The following is a 17,870-nucleotide window of genomic DNA, read 5'->3' on the forward strand; positions in this document are numbered from 1 at the left end:
CTGCCTTTCACCAGCTGCCTTTCTCCCGCTGCCAGCTGAGGACCTGTGCCCTTCCAGGATAGAGATGGGGACAGGGGCAGGCAACATTACTCTTCTTGTAGTTCTCTGCCCAAAAATCTAGGCTTCTCAGGCCTGCTTCCCACAACACACACACCCCCCCCAAGATGGAGCCTCTTGGCTTACCTTAGGGTTACCATGTGGGAGCAGAATGGAGCTCTATCTTCTTATCATGAAGTTACACAGATACCATTATCTTGAAACCTCTTAAGAGGTAAAAAGGTGGCCAGCCATTGACCAGAGAGGACCCTTGGCCCCTGCCTATCATCTGTCACGCATGTCTTGAGGGGGTGGGAAATGGTTTAAGGGAGAGAGGAAAGGAAGCCCCCTAAACCTCTACCAATCCTGGCTATATATCCTAATAAGGCTCAGCTATGCATATTTAGGAAGACAGAGGAGAGGGAAATAGGAAGAGAGGTACAAATAATGAGGAAAGCAAGAGGTCTGCCTGGCTCAAAGGAAGTGAATTCAAACTTCTAGTAATGAAAATGGGCCCAGGACAATAATACAAATGGAGGTCCTATACCAGGTGTTTTCATATGTAAGTTACACATCAATGACTAAACTTAAAATATGTTCTCCCTTCTACGTTGACACATATATACCTTTCTAACAACCTGGAAGGTCAGGTTGGAATCTAGAATTCTCTGACTTCTCAGAATTCTGCTCAGTCCCACATCTAGAAGGGTCTCCTGTGAACAAATGTAGATATCCCAACCTGTAAGTCCCAACTCTGCACCCCTTGCAAACAGCCATTCCTTGCACGCAGGAGTGCCCTTAGCCGTCTGCCCTTGGGGCCATGGGTCTAGGAAAAGGCCTTCCCAGCCCTTCCTTATAGGTTCAAGCCCATTTAGGCAAGGGATTCAAGTGTCCCACATACCCAGAGCATGGCAGAAGGGGAGAGGGCTGTGAGCTCCCGGTTATCATGTCCCCTTGGTCCTACAGACTCCTTGTCCCATAGGATGGGGTGCAAATGGATCTAAGGGCAGGATAATAATAAGAGCTAATATCTGATACGCTTTTTGCAGTTCACAAGGCACTCTGACATGATCAGAATGTCGAGGCATGCAGGATTAATATCTCCATTTTATGGATGAGGATACTGAGGTTCAGAGTTCTCTGATTCCAAGCCCTGTGTCCTGACTCCCCTATTTCAAGAATCGAGGTGGCTGTTCCTTACCCAACAGGGCAGAGCCTGAGGTTCTTGAGCAGCAGAAAGCAAGGAAAGGGAAATTTCCCGACATTCTCACAACAGGCCAGGGCCAGCACACTTTGACATTTGACCCGTCCTATTCCCTTCTCCCAGAGCTTTATAAGCAGAAAGCAAGCCACAGACATCTGTCTTCTGAAAGACAAGGCCAGAGTTCTGCATTCGTAGTTCACACAACATTATTAGAAAATGCAGTCAATTCAGTTTCTGTTTCATAAAGTATTGCTGGTTGGTAATGGCTCATTTCCCCTTTTTGAGTCTCAGCAAAGACTCAGAAAATGAAAAACAGTTAACATCACCTTAGCAGCTAATGAGTTCCAGAGAACAGGTAGGAGGTGTGACTACGCCCTGGCAGGAGGCAGCCCCGCACCCCTCCACCCACTGCTCCCCAGTTACAGGAATGCCTGCGAGGGGGTAAGATCACAGCGCCTTCCAGCCTGTCATCACACGCATGCCTTGAGACTTGCCCCTCAGCCTCACTGTCTTGCCCCCGCCCCTCTCCCTCCTCCCTCCTGAATATTGATGATGTTGGGCCTCAGCTGAAGGGAGCAGGTGGGAAAGACACAAGTGAGGAGTAAAGCCACCAGGCGCCAACCTTGGGGCGTGGTGAAGAAGATGAGCTTGGCACTTAAAATGCAAAGGCCCTGCCCTGAATCTGTGATCATTTTCAAGGAAGGTTGAGTGAGTGTCCACAATGCATTAGCTTCATTAAAGACTTTCCGGTTCCTGAGCCCTCAACTGGAACAGCAGCAGATGAAGCCCTCACTTTCTCTCCCCGGGCCAGGTGTGAGCTGATGACAACCCCTCATCACTCTTTGGTTTAGCACAGTGGTTTTCCTTGTGGGGTTCTCAGACCAGCAGCATCAGCACCACCTGGGAACTTGTTGGAAATACAAATTCTCAGGTCCCACACCAGACCTATGGAATCAGGGACTCTGGGAGCGGATACAGTAATCTGCATTTACCAAGTGCTCCAGGTGATTCTAATGAGGACTGCTGCTATTGTGACCATCAGGCACTTGAGTCTTGGAGTCAGGCAGACCTGGGTTTGAATCTCAGTTCTGCCACTTAGCAGCTATGTGAGTCTTAGTTTTGGCAAAATGGGGATAATAATCCTTCCACCTAGTGACTGAATGGATTAAGATTATGCATTCATTTGCCCGGTTCATACTGCTCAATAAGCAGCAGTTCCTCTATTTCTCTGGAAATCTGATTAGACAGAGGGACTTCAAGAAGGTCACCGTGAAGATGCTAACAGGCCAGGTCAGGTGTGCGGCTCCTGACTCACGCCTAAAGCCACTTCTTGCATCCTGTGACCTATGACTGGTTCTCACTACTTGACCAGGACTGAAATTGTTGATAGATCTGGTTTATTCCCCAGCTCTCTAAAAGGAATCCTCCCGCCTCTGAGAGCAGTGTGCAGACTTCCTCTTTGCAATGATTTCATGAAACAGTCAGCAGGACCTGCTGCACTTGCAGGCAGAGCTCTGGAACTGGGCTATTATTTCTGTCATTCTTCCTCATTGAAAAAGTGTTCAGGATAACCTCTGCCCTGCCAACCTCCAAGGGCGATGGGAGGAGAAGTAGTCGTTTAGCCTGGATGGAGAGCTTTATATGGATTAAGTCATTTAATCTTCACAACAATCCCATGAGGATAGACACACTGTCAATCCCTTTTACAGATAAGGAAACAGACACAGAGAGGTTAAGAAACCTGTCCAAGATCACTGACTAATAAGACATAGAGTCGGGGTTCAAAATCAGGCAGTCTGGCTTCTAAGTCCCTGCTCTTAAGCACTGTGCTCTGTCCATTGCTCTGTCCAGGAACACCATTAAACGGGACGGGTCACTGTAGCTTGGCACCCAGGGGCTCGGAAACCTTCTTGGAATGCAGACCTCTTTGACTATCTGACGTAAGCTATGGCCTCTCCCCCAAAGCACACAAACTTCTGCATATGATCTCAGGGGTTCCATGAATCTCTCTTTCCACCCAGAAACCCCAGATTAAGACCCACATAAGACTCTTGGAAGGAAGTAGCAAGGACATAAGAAGTCTAGAGCCATTAGAACATTCTGCCCTGGTTAAACTCCAAGGAGTGGGGCGGGCTAGTGCAGTAGTGATGGAGGCTGTTAGGTGAAAGTGCTGGGAAGAGGACCTCACATCCTTCACCCTGGAGTGAGTGCATGGGAAGTGGGCTACGAACGTGGGGGCTTTTTCCAGAATCAGAACAGCATCAGTAAGACCTAGTGCTTGATGGATCAGTATTCACTACATTTTACAATAATCTATCATATATTTCAAAATAGCTAGAAGAGAATCATTCGGGCCAAGCGCGATGACTCACACCTGTAATCCCAGCACTTTGGGAGGCCGAGGTGAGTAGATTGTTTGAGCTCAGGAGTTCAAGACCAGCCTGGGCAACATAGAGAGACCCTGTCTCTATTAAAAATTTAAAAATAAATAATAAAATAATTTAGATGTTTCTAGTATAAAGAAAAGACAAATATTTAAGGTGATGGCTATCCCAATTGCCCTGATTTGATCTTTACAAATGATATCAGTGTATTAAATTATCATATGTACCCCGAAAATATATACCTCTATTATGTATCAATAAAAAATTACATTAAAAACTGCAAAACAATGGCACTTTTCCCACCAATATTTTGTTTTGGAAAATATAGTTATATTTCATTTTTTTAAAAAGCTGGGCACAGTGTCACATGCCTGTAGTCCCAGCTACTCGGGAGGCTGAGGTGGGAAGATCACTTGAGCCTAGGAGTTGGAGGTTGCAGTGAGCTATGATTGCACTTCCAAACAGCCACTGCACTCCAACCTCAGCAGCATAGCAAGACTCCATCTCTAAAATATATATAATAAATAAATAAACAAATAAGAAGAACAGCACTGAGGATGTTCAATCTCCTTGGGCCTCCGGAACTTCATCTGTTAGAAACTGCTGGTCAGCACAGGCCTGGTGCCAGCTGGTTTACAGTAGCCCAAGTATGGTCTTGCTGAGAGGCAGAAGTTGGACTTGGTGGCCTCAGGGCCCCACCAGCTCTAGGCATATGTTTTAAGTTGGGAACAGAAGGCATGGTTATCCTAGGACTTCATACTTTACTCTTCTACGTGTCTGGGAAGGTGGACCCACCCACGGTTCCTTGGCACGTTGGAGAGGGCAGGCTTGAGGCATGTGGCACCTGAGATCCAGATGGTGAAGCTCTCTGCCTGTATCACATGCTCTGTAAATCTTGCTCTTGCCTTCATGAACCTTATGTTTCAAGTGCCTATAACATCTGCAGCCTTGGGTATTGATGACCAGTGACCCATCAGTGCCACCATAGAAGCACTGAGGGCAGGCTGGGTGGCCCCTGTCCCTCACACTGGACAAGTTCATCCTGACTCTGCTTCTCCCCCTCCTTACCCTGTCTACCCAGCATGTGCTTTGGGCGTCCTCAGATCCACCAACCATTTAAACTGGAAGTGCCCTTCTCAGTCTTTTAAGGCAGCAGGGTGAAGAGGAAAGACAGGCTTTGGAGCCTCCTAGCTCTGGTCTGAATTCTAACATGGTCTCTTATTGACTTAATCTTTCTGAGTCTCAGTTTCCTCATCTGTAAAATGGGGTGACCCACCCCACCTGGCAGGGATACTGTACATAGGCACAGCCTGACCATAGTCGCTGCTCAATGATCAGCGCCTCCCTTTACTTTGATGTAGACCACACTCATCCTGCTGCAGAAGCAGGGCCTGCTCCCAAGCTCATGGCCAGCAGTGGATTGCAGAGCCCAGGTCGGGTTGTTGCTCCACTCTGATCTCCTTAGCAAACAGTAATTTGGCTACACCTGTAGTGTTCTCATTTTTTGCAATATGAATAGGCTGAGGATTTTCCAAATCTTTAAGTTCTGCAGCCTTTTTGCTTCACCATTCCGTAATTAAGTCATTTCTCTTTTCTCACATTATTAGGAGAAGCCAAGCCACACTTTCAATACATTGCATAGAAATGTCCTCAGCTAAACATCTTGTTTCATCACTCACAAGTTCTACCTGCCACAAAACACTAGAACACAAACACAGTTCAGCCAAACTCCTTGACATTTGTCTTAGTCTGTTCATGCTACTATAACAAAAATATCATAGCCTGGGTGGCTTATATACAACAGAAATTTATTCCTCACAGTTCTAGAGGCTGGGAGGTCCAAGGTCAAGGTTGCAGCAGATTTGGTGTGTGCTGAGGGTCTGCTTCCTGGTTCACAGAGGGCCATCTTCGCACTGTGTTCTCACATGGCACGGGGGAAGGGAGCTCTCTTGAGCCTCTTTTATAACGTTATTAATCACATTCATGAGGGTTCTACTCTCATGATCTAATCACCTCCCAAACATCCAACCTCCTAATACCATCAAGTTGGGGGTTAGGATTGGAACATGTGAATTTGGGGAGGACACAAACATTCATCTGTAGCACCCGGCTCCATTCCAAATGTTTTATGTGCATTGCCAGTATATCATCATAACCAGATATGAGAGCAGTAATACAATCGCCCCTAGTGTTCAGATGAGAAAACAGAGGAGAGGATTGGACTTACCTTCAGTCACACAGCCAGGAAGTAATAAGGACTCAAACCTAGGCAGAATGGCTCCAGAGCCCAGGCTCTCATAACCCCATTGGAACTACACTGGTTTCTAAAGGGCATCTTTGTTCATGGCTGTGCGTTCATGGTAGTGATAGAATGGGTACTGGGGTGCCCAATTTTCCAGCTGAGGCATAGAAAAAAAAATGAAGCAGCCTGTCCAAAGGACAAAGTGAGTGATCTGGGGTCTTGGATTTCCAGCTTTGTGCCCAGTATGTCCTGCCCCCAGGTCAGGCATGTCTGGGCAAGCAGTTCCAGGCGGGGGGCCTGAGCATCAAACAAGTGTCAGGTTCTAGGCCTGGGGGCCAGGCAAGGGGCCTGGCAAGTCCATTGAGCACTGGGTACAGGGTACAGCCTGCCACAGGGAAGCAGCTGGCGTTGCAACAAGTTGTACAGGCAGCAGCAAAAAGTGGAAGAAAACCAAGTTTGTTGAGGATCTATCATATGCCAGATACTTTGCATACAACATTAGGGCTTATTTAATCCTTTCTACAGCCCTGAGAGGCTTCTCATTTTAATTTTTATTTTTTTAGAGACATAGTCTCACTTTGTTGCCCAGGCTGCGGTGCAGTGGTGCAATTCTAGCTCACTGTAACCTCCACCTCCTGGGCTCAAGCAATCCTCCTGCCTCAGCCTCTTGAGTAGCTGGGACTATAGGCATGCACCACTAGTCCTGGCTAACTTTTGTATTTTTTTTTTTTTTTGTAGTGACAGGGTCTTACTATGTTGTCCAGGCTGGTCTTGAACTCCTGGCCTCAAGTGATTCTCCTACCTCAGCCTCCCAAAGTGCTGGGATTATAGGTGTGAGCCACCATGCCTGGCCGGCTTATTTTAGACATCAGAAAAGGGCACCAGCAGGACGTGGCTAAAGTGACCCAGCTAGGAGGTGGCAGAAACAGCATTCCAACCTTGGTCTGAATGTCTGAATCCTGTGACTGTTAATTCCTTGGCCCTATGCTGTGGCCCTGGAGCTCCTCTAACTTCCAGTCAAGGGCCAGAACTGTTCTTAGCAGGGAGCACAGGGCCAATGGGTCAGCTGGCTGGAAACTTGTGGGGGCAGAGAGGATGGCTATGTTTGTCACTCTCCTTCAGGGTCAAGCCCAGGGAAGCCTGAAGTTGAGTTCCCCATCTCAGGCTGAGGCTTCCCTGGACTTCCTGAGTGGCAGAAACCTGGTGGCAGTAGGGGGTGTGCACTATGCCCTGAGTTGCCTGTTGCAAAGGCTGTGACCCCTGGTGCAGCTCTTGCCTATGTGGGCTGGGGAGTGGGTGTGACTGGGGTGAAAGGCTGGTTTAGTAGCACAGCAGATGGTCACAGCTCTGGGACTTACTATCATCCCTATTTTACAGTTGAGGAAATGAGACTCAGGAAGGTTGACTCACACAGAGGGTGCCTTGTGGGGCTGGGAGCAAGACTTCCTGACCTCTAAAGCTCTGTCTCATGTCCCACAACCCTGCTGTTCCAAGACAGGTTTATCAGCAGCCAGCCATGCAGGGGTCACCTCAGAGCAGGGGCTGGTGAACTGAGTGCAACTTAGTCTATCATCTCCAGGCCCTACCATCACCACGGCTGGCCCCCCAACTCCCCTTGTGCTCCACACTAACTGCAAATCATCTCTCTAACAGAGATGCCTCCTCCACTTCTTTGAAAGCCATTCCCCTACAACACAGCATGAGAGACCCCCACTACTCCTTCCCCAATAGCCAGCTCTATGGCTACATGACTAGTCCTAGCTTCTACCTGATGGTGGGGGAGAAATTCTTTCTAGGATCCTGCTGGAGTCAAAGCCGGACCGGGAACCAAGCAGCCTCAGTGAGTGGGTGAAGAGCAACAGTGACTCAGGCCCAGAGGCATACTGGCACTGACAATGCTGCCACCAAGGAAGTGACGATGGTAGGATAGGCACGAAGTACTCCCACTCGGAAAGCCCACCAAGTGGAGACATGCATGGGCTCTCAGTTCACATTCGACTGGAATATACTATAAATATGCCAACAGGCTTTGCCCCCTCTTCTATGTGGAGTTCTCTATAAAAGCGTGACACTGGCTCAGAAGTTAAGTGCCCACATTACCTCCGAGCTGATAAGGAGGCCGAAGTCTTCTCCCTGGAGCACTGAGTGGAAGGCAGCTGAATGAGGGGTCTTTGCTCATAATACCACCCCTGGTTGAAGTTACCCCCAGCTCCTATGCATGTAGGAATAAGCATGTTCTCAGAAATCCCTGTCGCCCACTGGTTGAAGAGTCCCCTCATGTAGCTTTGTTAATTGAATGAAGGAGAAAAATGGTTGGGCATGGTGGCTCATGCCTGTAATCCCAGCACTTTGGGAGGCCGAGGAGGGAGAATTGCTTGAGTCCTGCCACCTTTTTGCTTCACCATTCCATATTTAAGTCATTTCTCTCTCACATTTTATTATAAGCAGTCAGGAGGAGCCAAGCCACACTTTCAATACATTGCATAGAAATGTCCTCAGCGAAACATCTGATTTCATCACTCTCAAGTTCTACCTTTCACAAAACACTAGAACACAAACACACTGTTTGCTTGAGTGGTTAGAGACCAGCCTAGGCAACATGGTGAGACTCTGCCTCTATAAAACATTTTTTAAAAATTAGCTAGGTGTGGTGGCAGGCACCTGTGGTCCTAGCTCCTAGGGAGGCTGAGGTGTGAGGATTGCTTGAGCCTAGGAGGTCGAGGCTGCAGTGAGCTGTGATCATGCCACTGCACTCCAGCCTGGGTGACAAACTGAGACCTTGTCTCAAAGAAACCAAAACATTAAAAATTAAAAAGGAGGAAAATGAACATGTGTATGGTGCCCTAAAAACTGCCATTTGGAATTAAATCAGAGAACTCTTAGACAAAGACAATCTCTCAAGGCACCCCCTCTACCTCCCTCATTGAAAACTCCCCTCCTTTTTGGTGAGTTTTGTTCACCCCTCCAAACATACGAGCTGGTTCCAAGCCTGCTGGGTTCACATGAGATTTGAGATCCAGAGCAGCCGAAGCCCACGAGCTGCTTCTCACAGCGGAGGGAGAACAAGCATGTCTGAACTCCCCCATCCATCCTTCTGCCTGGAGATGGATTTTTATTTTCCTTCCTCCCTCCCTGGGAGGGAATGACCCTCTGTGAAGTGCCCACTAAGGTGAGTAACCAAGCAGAGTGAGTGAAAGCCTGGATGATCCCCAACAGCCAAGCCGCCAGCCCCTCCCAACAGAGCAGCCTCTCCTCCCCTGGCAAAGTGGATGCAACTTAGTCTATCATCTCCATGACCTGCCATCACCACGGCTGGCCCCCCAGCTCCCCCTGTGCTCCACAGTAACTGCAAATCATCTCTCTAATGGAGATGCCACCTCCACTTCTTTGAAAGCCATTCCCCTACAACAGAGCATGAGAGACCCCCACTACTCCTTCCCCAATAGCTGCAAGGTGATCACTCCCAGATGGTCCCCATCTCTGAGCTCAGAGACTGCTGGTTTACTTTAAGGTAAGCATGGTGCCCATTTCTTTTTCTTTCTTTTTTTCTTTTTTTTTGAGACGGAGTTTTGCTCTTTTTGCCCAGGCTGGAGTGCAATGGCATGGTCTCAGCTCACTGCAACATCCACCTCCCAGGTTCAAGTGATTCTCCTGACTCAGCCTCCCGAGTAGCTGGGATTACAGGCGTGCCCACCACCACGCCTGGCTAATTTTTGTATTTTCAGTAGAGACGGGATTTTGACATGTTGGTCAGGCTGGTCTCGAACTCCTGACCTCAGGTGGCCCGCCTGCCTCAGCCTCCCAAAGTGCTGGGATTACAGGCATGAACCACCGTGCCCAGCCCATGATGCTCATTTCTAAAACACTTGTGGTTGAGATGAGTCACCAGCTAGACCAACATCCCAAATCATCCACAGCATTAAAGTCAATGAAAAAACCAAGGGGGAGATTTCAGGCTCCTGCAAAGGGAAGGGAAAATTTTTTCTTTTTGGTAAGTATCGAGTTCAGAAACCCTTTCAAGGTGTCCTCTTTAATTCTCCGGCCAAGGAGAGGGAATGTGTACTAGGCTGAGATGGTGGGGAACATGAACTGCTGCCACTGGCTGGATTACTGACTGCTTCTGTTTCATCAGCCTCTGCAGGGCACCAATGAGCCAGTGCGCTTCTGCAGAGAAGCAGAGGGCTGATTCACGGCTCTAAGGGTTGCCACATCTTGGGGGCAAGTTCTGTTCTTTCTGCAGGACTCTTGAGAGAGAGCTCCTGGTCTGATCTGGTTCCTTTCTCTCTCTGATTCCCGAGCCATGCTGTTTTCCAAGGAATAGGCTTTTGGGAGCCTTCTAGACACCTGAAAAAAATATAAATTACTCTTCATGTCAGGAGATCGCCAATGTGAGGGGCCACAGCCCCCCCAGATAGAGCAATGGAACCTGGGGGTCGTCTTTTGAAACAACAGATTCAACATACACAACTATTCACAACAAACCAGAACAAAGCAACACCTAATTCTGCTGCTCAAAGCTTCAGAGCTTCAGTGATGTTCACAAAAATTAAACCTGTGAAAGCCAAGGTGCTAGCTGGTCCTGCAATGCATGAGACCCTGGGCCAGACACCCTCCTGCTTCTCCAGGCCACTCTCTACCCTCTCCACCTGCTGCTGGCTGGGCTTTAGTCCAAGGGGCATGGAAATCAGAGGAAGAATGGAGGGAATTTATTTCTTCAGCTTCCTCCTGCAGGGTTACAGCAGGCTGGCCATCCCATCCCCAAAGTCACTCCCTAGGTTCTAGGACGCCCTCCCCTCCCCACACCAGGCCTGAGCTGGAATGGCCTATTACTAGTTTTTAGATAGAATGCACAACCCCCTGGGGTTCCTACATCTGCTCTTAAAATATCCTCAAGCTTGCAGTGAGCTGAGATTGAGCCACTGCACTCCAGCCTGGGCGACAGAGCAAGACTTCATCTCAAAAAAAGAAAAAAAAAAAAAAGAAAATAAAAAAAAGAAAATCCTCAAATTAGGCTGGGCACAGTGGCTCACACCTGTAATCCCAGCACTTTGGGAAGCTGAGGTGGGAGGATCGCTTGAGCTCAGGAATTCGAGATCAGGCTGAGCAACACAGTAATACCCCATCTCTACGAAAAATTTTAAAAATACAGAAATTAGCGAGGCGTGGTGGTATGCACCTGTAGTCCCAGCTACTCAGGAGGCTGAGGCTGGAAGATCACTGGAGCCCAGGAGTTCAAGGCTGCAGTGAGCTATGATCGAGCCTCTGCACTCCAGCCTGGGTGACAGAGCAATATCTTGTCTCAATAATAATAATAAATTTTAAAAAATCCTCAAATTGCCTAATCTGAGTATGCCATTGCTTGTTAAGACTCTGACTAACAGAGACATCAATGAGGCTTACATTGAATACTCAACTATTTATTATGCCCTTGAACCAATGGCTTTGACATGTTGTAAACAGGAACACTAAAAGACCCTCATCTTGACCCAGGCCATAGACCACCAGGTCATGAGGATCCCTCTTTTTTTGAAAACCCAGGCTAGACACGCTTGATCCCTTGCACAGGGAGGCCCTCTGGTCCCTCTGGAATGAAGCATTCATGGAAGGCCTTTCTGGATTTTCCAGTCTGGTTAGTGGGCAGTTGTTCACCCACAGAACACAGGGGTCTGTGCACACTTGAGTCTTGGGCCTGAGGACTGACCATGCCAGGGGGACTTCTATTCCAGGGAGACCCCTTCAGGGTAAGGAGGGCTGAGCATTTGCTTGCATCTCGCTGCCAGCTGGAATGAGCGCAGCTGGGAGGATGCAAAGAGCCCATGGCTGGGTTTTGGCACTAGCTTTGTAATAACTCTAGGGCGAACACTGGCAGCATCTTTGAAGGGCTAGAAAGAAGGTGGAATGTTAACCATCAGCTGTGAAGGGAGTACCCCTGATTTGTACTACTTCTTCTTCAACTGTCTCAGGAGTGTTCTGTTAATATGTCTGGAATATCTGCCTTGCACGGAATGGGCATGGACGTGGCTCACTGGCATCTTGGGAGGGATGAGACCCGAGTGTGCTCTGCTCTCTGTCCCCAAGCGAAACTCTAGGCCTTTCCTCCATGGCCCCCAGCCCTTCTGCACTCTCTCCTCATCTTCAAAGGCTCTGAAGCACCAATGTCCTCGTGTCCTCCCTCCTAGATGAGGTGCACCAGGAGGGTAGAGCAGGCTGAGCCCAGTGTTAAGCCCAAGCACATATAAAAGGACATCACCACTCCCGTGGCCTCAGCCAGCTCCCTGGGCACAATCTTAGGCCCGTAGAGGAGGGCCAGGGTGCTGAGGTAGCCGTTGCTGAGCCCCAGCAGGGAGCTGAGGAGTGTGGGGTACACATCGGACTGGAAGACCACCGTCTTCAGGTGGACGCGGGGCTGGTAGTTACAGAGCATGAAGAGGGGGATGAGGCAGGTCCGGAGGAGCACGCACCCCGGGAGCGCCTTGCTGTTGGGCCCTGGCACCTGGATCCAGGCAGTGAGCTGCCGGCCACACAGGTCAGCAAAGTTGTACAGGAGGAAGGTAGTGAGGGGGATGAAGAACTTGGTGGTCCACACTGAGCCCGAGCCCTTGTTGAGGGACTCGATGTTGGTGCAGACGGCAGGGTAGATGAGGCTGGTGATGAAGAAGACGTAGGTGACACAGAAGCCCAGGCTGGCCGTCTTCTTCAGGATGGGGCAGAGAGGGGGTGTGTGGGAATCAATGAATCTGGAGGCCACTGAAGGGGCACTGGGGGAGTCCTGAGGAAGCTCCTCTTCACCAGAAAACACATGGGCCGCAAGAACAGGCCTCATGTAGTACCTGCGGGGAGGAGACAGGGCCACCATCAAGCAGGTTGCTTGGGATCTGAGTCAGCACAGCCAGGGGCGGGCACTCAGAACAGAACCTTCCAGCCCAGCATGGAGAGCCCAAGCCCCGTATGCCCACAGCTCCAGCGTTCCCTGAGATGACCGAGGCTGTCGCGGGGTGGCCAGGGGAAGGCCTGCATTGTCCCTGGCCTGCCTGCCAGCGCGGTGGCCATGCCATGAGCAGGGACAGAGGAAACCAGGACTGACCACCGCATGGTGAGTCTGGGCCCCTGTCCTGGCTCACCTGTTTTTGTTATATTTTAGGAGAGTAGAGGTAAAATAGTATTAAAAATGCAAATTTCTAAAACGATAAAAGGAATACATGCTTGATACAACAAACCCAAATAATACAGAAAATAAATGATATAGTATTAATATAAAGGGGACTCTGACCTCTTCCCACTTCTGATTTCACTCCTTAGTGGTACTGGCTGTTAACATTCTAGGCCGGGCATGACGGCTCACGCCTATAATCCCAATACTTCGGGAGATAGAGGCAGAAGGATTGCTTGAGCCCAGGAGTTCAACATCAGCCTGCACAACCAAGTGAAACCCTGTCTCTATAAAAATGATGATAATAATAATAATTTTAAAATAAAAGAAATTAGCCAGGCTTGGTGGTATACGCCCGTAGTCCCAGCTACTGGGGAGGCTGAGGCAGGAGGATTGCTTGAGCCCAGTTGTTCAATATAGTGAGCTATGATCACACTACCACACTCCAGCCTGGATAACAGAGTGAGACCCTGTCTCAACAAAACAAAACAAAACAAAACAGAAAAACCAATCTGGTACATGCTGTTCCATGCACACACAAACAACACTCACACAGTTACATTTCTTAAGCAAGAGTGGGGTCAAGCCATACATATTGTAAAACTTTCTGCAACAGTGTAAAGCCTAAATACAATATATGTAAATAATATATATAAATGCCTTATACTAACTGCCTAAATCATGCATAACTGTGAAACATAAATGAATACATAAAATTGCATAAAGAACAGTATCTTGTGGCCATCCTTCTTCACAGGAACATGTGGCCTATGTCTCCCTTATGTTACTCTATGATGGTTCACCGGATGGATGTACAATTTAACTGCTCCCCTACTGATGGACACTTAGGTTGCCTCGACTTTTCATTACTACAGACAATGTTGCAATGAATATCCCTACACATAAATCCTTGCACATGTATACTAGTATTTTGGTAGGGCAGATTTATAGAAGAGGAAATTGCTGGATTAAAAGGTTTATACCTTTAACATTTTGATAGCTACTGATAAACTGCTCTCCTAATAGGTACTACCAGTTTAACTCTGCCCAGCACCATTAACCCACCCTAACTGAAGTAACTTGCCCTGTTCATCTCTACCAGAGCACCTGTTTAGTTCCTTCAAAAGAACTGACCACAATCTATAGTAATTGCATTGGTTTACCTGTTTATCATGTGTCTCCTTCGGTAGAAGACAGGTCTTGCCATGCTTGTAATCCCAGCACTTTGGGAGGCCAAGGCAGGCGGGTCACCTGAGGTTAGGAGTTCAAGACCAGCCTGACCCAATGGTGAAACCCCACCTCTACTAAAAATACAAAAATTAGCCAGGCATGGTGGTGTGCGACTGTAGTCCCAGCTACTCAGGAGGCTGAGGCAGGAGAATCGCCTGAACTCGGGAGGTGGACATTGCAGTGAGCCAAGACCACGTCACTGCACTCCAGCCTAGGTGACACAGTAAGATTCCGTCTCAAAAAAAGAAGAAGAAGACAGGTTCCTGGAGCAAGGACCACATTTGACTATTTCCAGCTAAATCTTCAGGCACAGAGTAGCCCTTCAACACATAACTGTTGAAAGAACTGAGAAGTAGCCTATAGAAGTGTCTTCCATATCTTCAACACTGAATATCATCAATCTTTCCAACTTCTGCTACTCTGACCAATAAGAAAGCTTACATCACTTTCCCTTACTGTGTGACCTTGCCTGAGCCACTCAACCTCTCTGGGTCCCAGGTATCTGAAAACCAGGAGACACAGGCTGACTGTATTAATGCAGCTCAAACGGAGGGAGTTGGTGTAGGGGTGTGTGTGTAAGCAGTAACTTGGTTCTGGTTTCAGCCTTGTCTCTGCCTCCCTGTATGATCTTGGGCCAGGCATACCCCTTTCTGGGCCTGCTTCCTCCTCTATAAAATGGAGGTTTCAAACAGCCAAGAAATTTTGAAGCCCCAGTCAGTCCTCCCACCCTGAAGACCTGCAGATAACACGCATGTGGGTGAGTGGGTGTGTGGGAGGGCCCCTCCCCAGAATCCAGAATCACTCTTGAGTGACGGTGAACGGGGTGCTTCAGCCAAAAGCCCTGTCCGGTTTCACAATCGCTATCTAGTGAAAGGAATATTCTTACTTCCCCTCTATTCAGCGTCATCAGGTCCTTGCCTTAAGTCTGCTCTCAGGAAATTCCCCACCAAGTTCCTCTGGTCACAGCTCTTCCTCCTAAGTTCTTCCAAATTTTCCTGCGTCACCTCACTCTCCCAAATGTAGGACGGGCAAGCTTGCCTTTTCAGGAAGATTTAGTCCAAGTAGACCCAGGAGCACAGCTCTCTCCATGAGCCCCATCCTTAAAGAAGTGTCTATGAGCCCACAGATCCTGAGCCTAGTTTTAATCAGCAAAGAAACAGAAGCTTCTGTCCAGGCACAGTGGCTCGTGCCTGTAATCAATCCCAGTGCTTTGGGAGGCTGAGGCGGGTGGATCACTTGAGGTCAGGAGTCTGAGACCAGCCTGGCCAACACCGGTGAAACTCTGTCTCTACAAAAAATACAAAAATTAGCTGGGCGTGGTGGCCCATGCCTGTTGTCCCAGCTACTCGGGAGGCTAACTTGAGGATCGCTTGAGCCCTGGAGATCAAGGCTGCAGTGAGCCGTGATTGCGCCACTGCACTCCAACCTGGGCGACAGAGTGAGACTCCACCTCAAAAAAAAGAAAAAGAAAAAGAAATAGAAGCGTCTACAGGATAGCATGGTCCTGGGTGTTCTCTGTCTCACATGCTCAGCTGGAAGGGACTCTGGCCTGCCCAAATGAGACTAGGAACTAGGGTGACCAACCATCCTGGTTTGACTGAAATTGTCCTGGTTTTAATACTTACAGTCCCTTGTCCTGGGAGCTCCTTTGGCTCTAGGCAAGCAAGGAAGGTTGGCTACCCTGCTGGAAACAGACCCACCCAAAGCACCAGAAACAGGACACGAGGAAACAGCACAAGGAGTGGGGCGACCCTCCTGTTCCTCTGTTCATTCAGTGGCTGGAGAATCATTTAAGGCACAACACTGAGGTGCCAGGCAGTGTACAGGATGCTGGGGGATGGAGAGCCAGCCAGGCCGCAAGAAGCACGGGGACGTCAGCCTGGAGCCACAGCTAGGCAATTTCTGATGACAGCCCTGAAGGGGCAGGGAGGGCTGGGCAGCCCAGGGGTCTGTAGGTGCCTGGGATACTGCATAGCTCAAGCAGATCAGCCCCCTCCTATCCTCAGAACCCTGAGGACTGCTGAAGCGGTGAAGAATCCTATAGCTGGGGAAAGTGGCTCACTCCCAGCCCAGGGGGAATTGCTGTTCTGCTGAAAGCCTGGGGGTTCTAGGGGTTAACAAAGTGACTCTCCTCATGAGGACAGGGAGAATGAATGATGAGATAAGGCCCTTGCAGTCGTGAGCCAGGGATGTAGCATGATCCGGTGGGTAGAGGCTACTCCAGAAACAGCCCCAGTCCTGCCTGTGACTCACCAGGTGAGTGACCTGGGGCATGCTTGTGAACTCTCCTAAGCCTCAGTTTCCCCAGCTCTCAAGTGAGAAAATACAATCACAACTGCACAGATTGTCATAAATCATAAACAAAAATATACATGTAAACTGCTTAGCTTTATGCCACTGCAAAAAATAGCTTCCTGTGGAACAGGGCCGCATCGGGGCAGATCTCTCCCCAGCTCTGCTGGCTCACGCACCTGGCACATCACTTAGCCTTCTCTTGGTCTCAGTTTCCTCACCTGTTAAATGGGGATAACTCCTGCCTTTCCTACATCAAATAAGATAGTGGATAGGAAAATGCTTTGAAAAGAATAAAATACAAGAGAAAGACAAGGGTTGTTTTTGTAAAAAGCAGCAGGCAGCAGGAAAGCAAAAGGAGGAACTGGAGACAGAAAGCAAGAGTAAGACTCGAGGCGAGAAAACAGGTCCTAGAGGTGGAAAGAAACCCCATAAGGCAGCAAGTTGTCCAAGCACAGGTTTGGAGTCATCTTAAAATCCTGCCTGGCTCTACTACCTACTGGCTCTGAGATTCAGGCAAGTAATAATTTAACCTCTTTGTGCCGGGCATGGTGGCTCATGCCTGTAATCCTAGCACTTTGGGAGGCTGAGGCAGGAGGATCACTTGAGCACAGGAGTTCAAGACCACCCTGGGCAACATAGTGAGACTGTGTCTCTATACAAGCTTTTTTTTTTTTTTTTTTTTTTTTTTTTTTTTTTTTTTTTTTTTTTTTGAGGTGGACTTTTGCTCTGTCGCCCAGGCTGGAGTGCAGGGGTGTGATCTCGGCTCACTGCAAGCTCCGTCTCCCAGGTTCACACCATTCTCTTGCCTCAGCCGCCCGAGTAGCTGGGACTACAGGCACCCGCCACCATGCCTGGCTAATTTTTTGTATTTTTAGTACAGACAAGGTTTCACTGTGTTAGCCAGGATGGTCTCGATCTGCTGACCTGGTGATCCGGCCTGCCTCGGCCTCCCAAAGTGCTAGGATTACAGGCGTGAGCCACCGCGCCCGGCCTACAGAAACTTTTTTAAAAAATAGCTGGGTGTGGTGGCACACCTGGAGTCCCAGCTATTTGGGAGGCTGACGTGGAAGGACAGCTTGAGCCCAGGAGGTCAAGGCTGCAACAAGCCACGATCGCATCACTGCACTCCAGCCTGGCCTGCAAAGCAAAACCCTGTCTCTACTAAAACAACAGCAATTTAATCTCTCTGAACCCTGGTTTTCTAATCTGTGCATGGGAATAATAAATAATAATAGTACTGTACTCTAAGAGGAACAGGGGAGTGTGAGTTTGTTTTTTGTTTGTTTGTTTGTTTTTAGAGAGACAGGGTCTTGCTGTCACCCAGGCCGG

General features: G+C 48.7%; 2 protein-coding genes across 4 annotated transcripts in view; both read right to left on the reverse strand.

Moving 5' to 3' along the window:
* CDH23 (cadherin related 23) overlaps window positions 1–17,870 on the reverse strand; it is a 459,756-nt gene that overhangs the window by 441,258 nt on the left and 628 nt on the right. The gene's annotated exons all lie outside the window — the stretch shown is intronic.
* Window positions 11,268–17,870, reverse strand: part of SLC29A3 (solute carrier family 29 member 3) — a 44,192-nt gene continuing 37,589 nt past the window's right edge. For 2 of the 3 annotated variants that reach the window (XM_002820846.5, XM_063727355.1), the window contains exon 6: window positions 11,268–12,696. In XM_002820846.5, coding sequence (XP_002820892.3) covers window positions 12,042–12,696 — 655 coding nt within the window. In that variant the 3' untranslated portion in view covers window positions 11,268–12,041. The remainder of the gene's footprint in view (window positions 12,697–17,870) is intronic. The other variant, XM_009245509.4, reaches the window with a different exon arrangement.

This window comes from Pongo abelii, chromosome 8 (assembly GCF_028885655.2).
Source record: "Pongo abelii isolate AG06213 chromosome 8, NHGRI_mPonAbe1-v2.0_pri, whole genome shotgun sequence".
Taxonomy (NCBI): Eukaryota; Metazoa; Chordata; class Mammalia; order Primates; family Hominidae; genus Pongo; species Pongo abelii.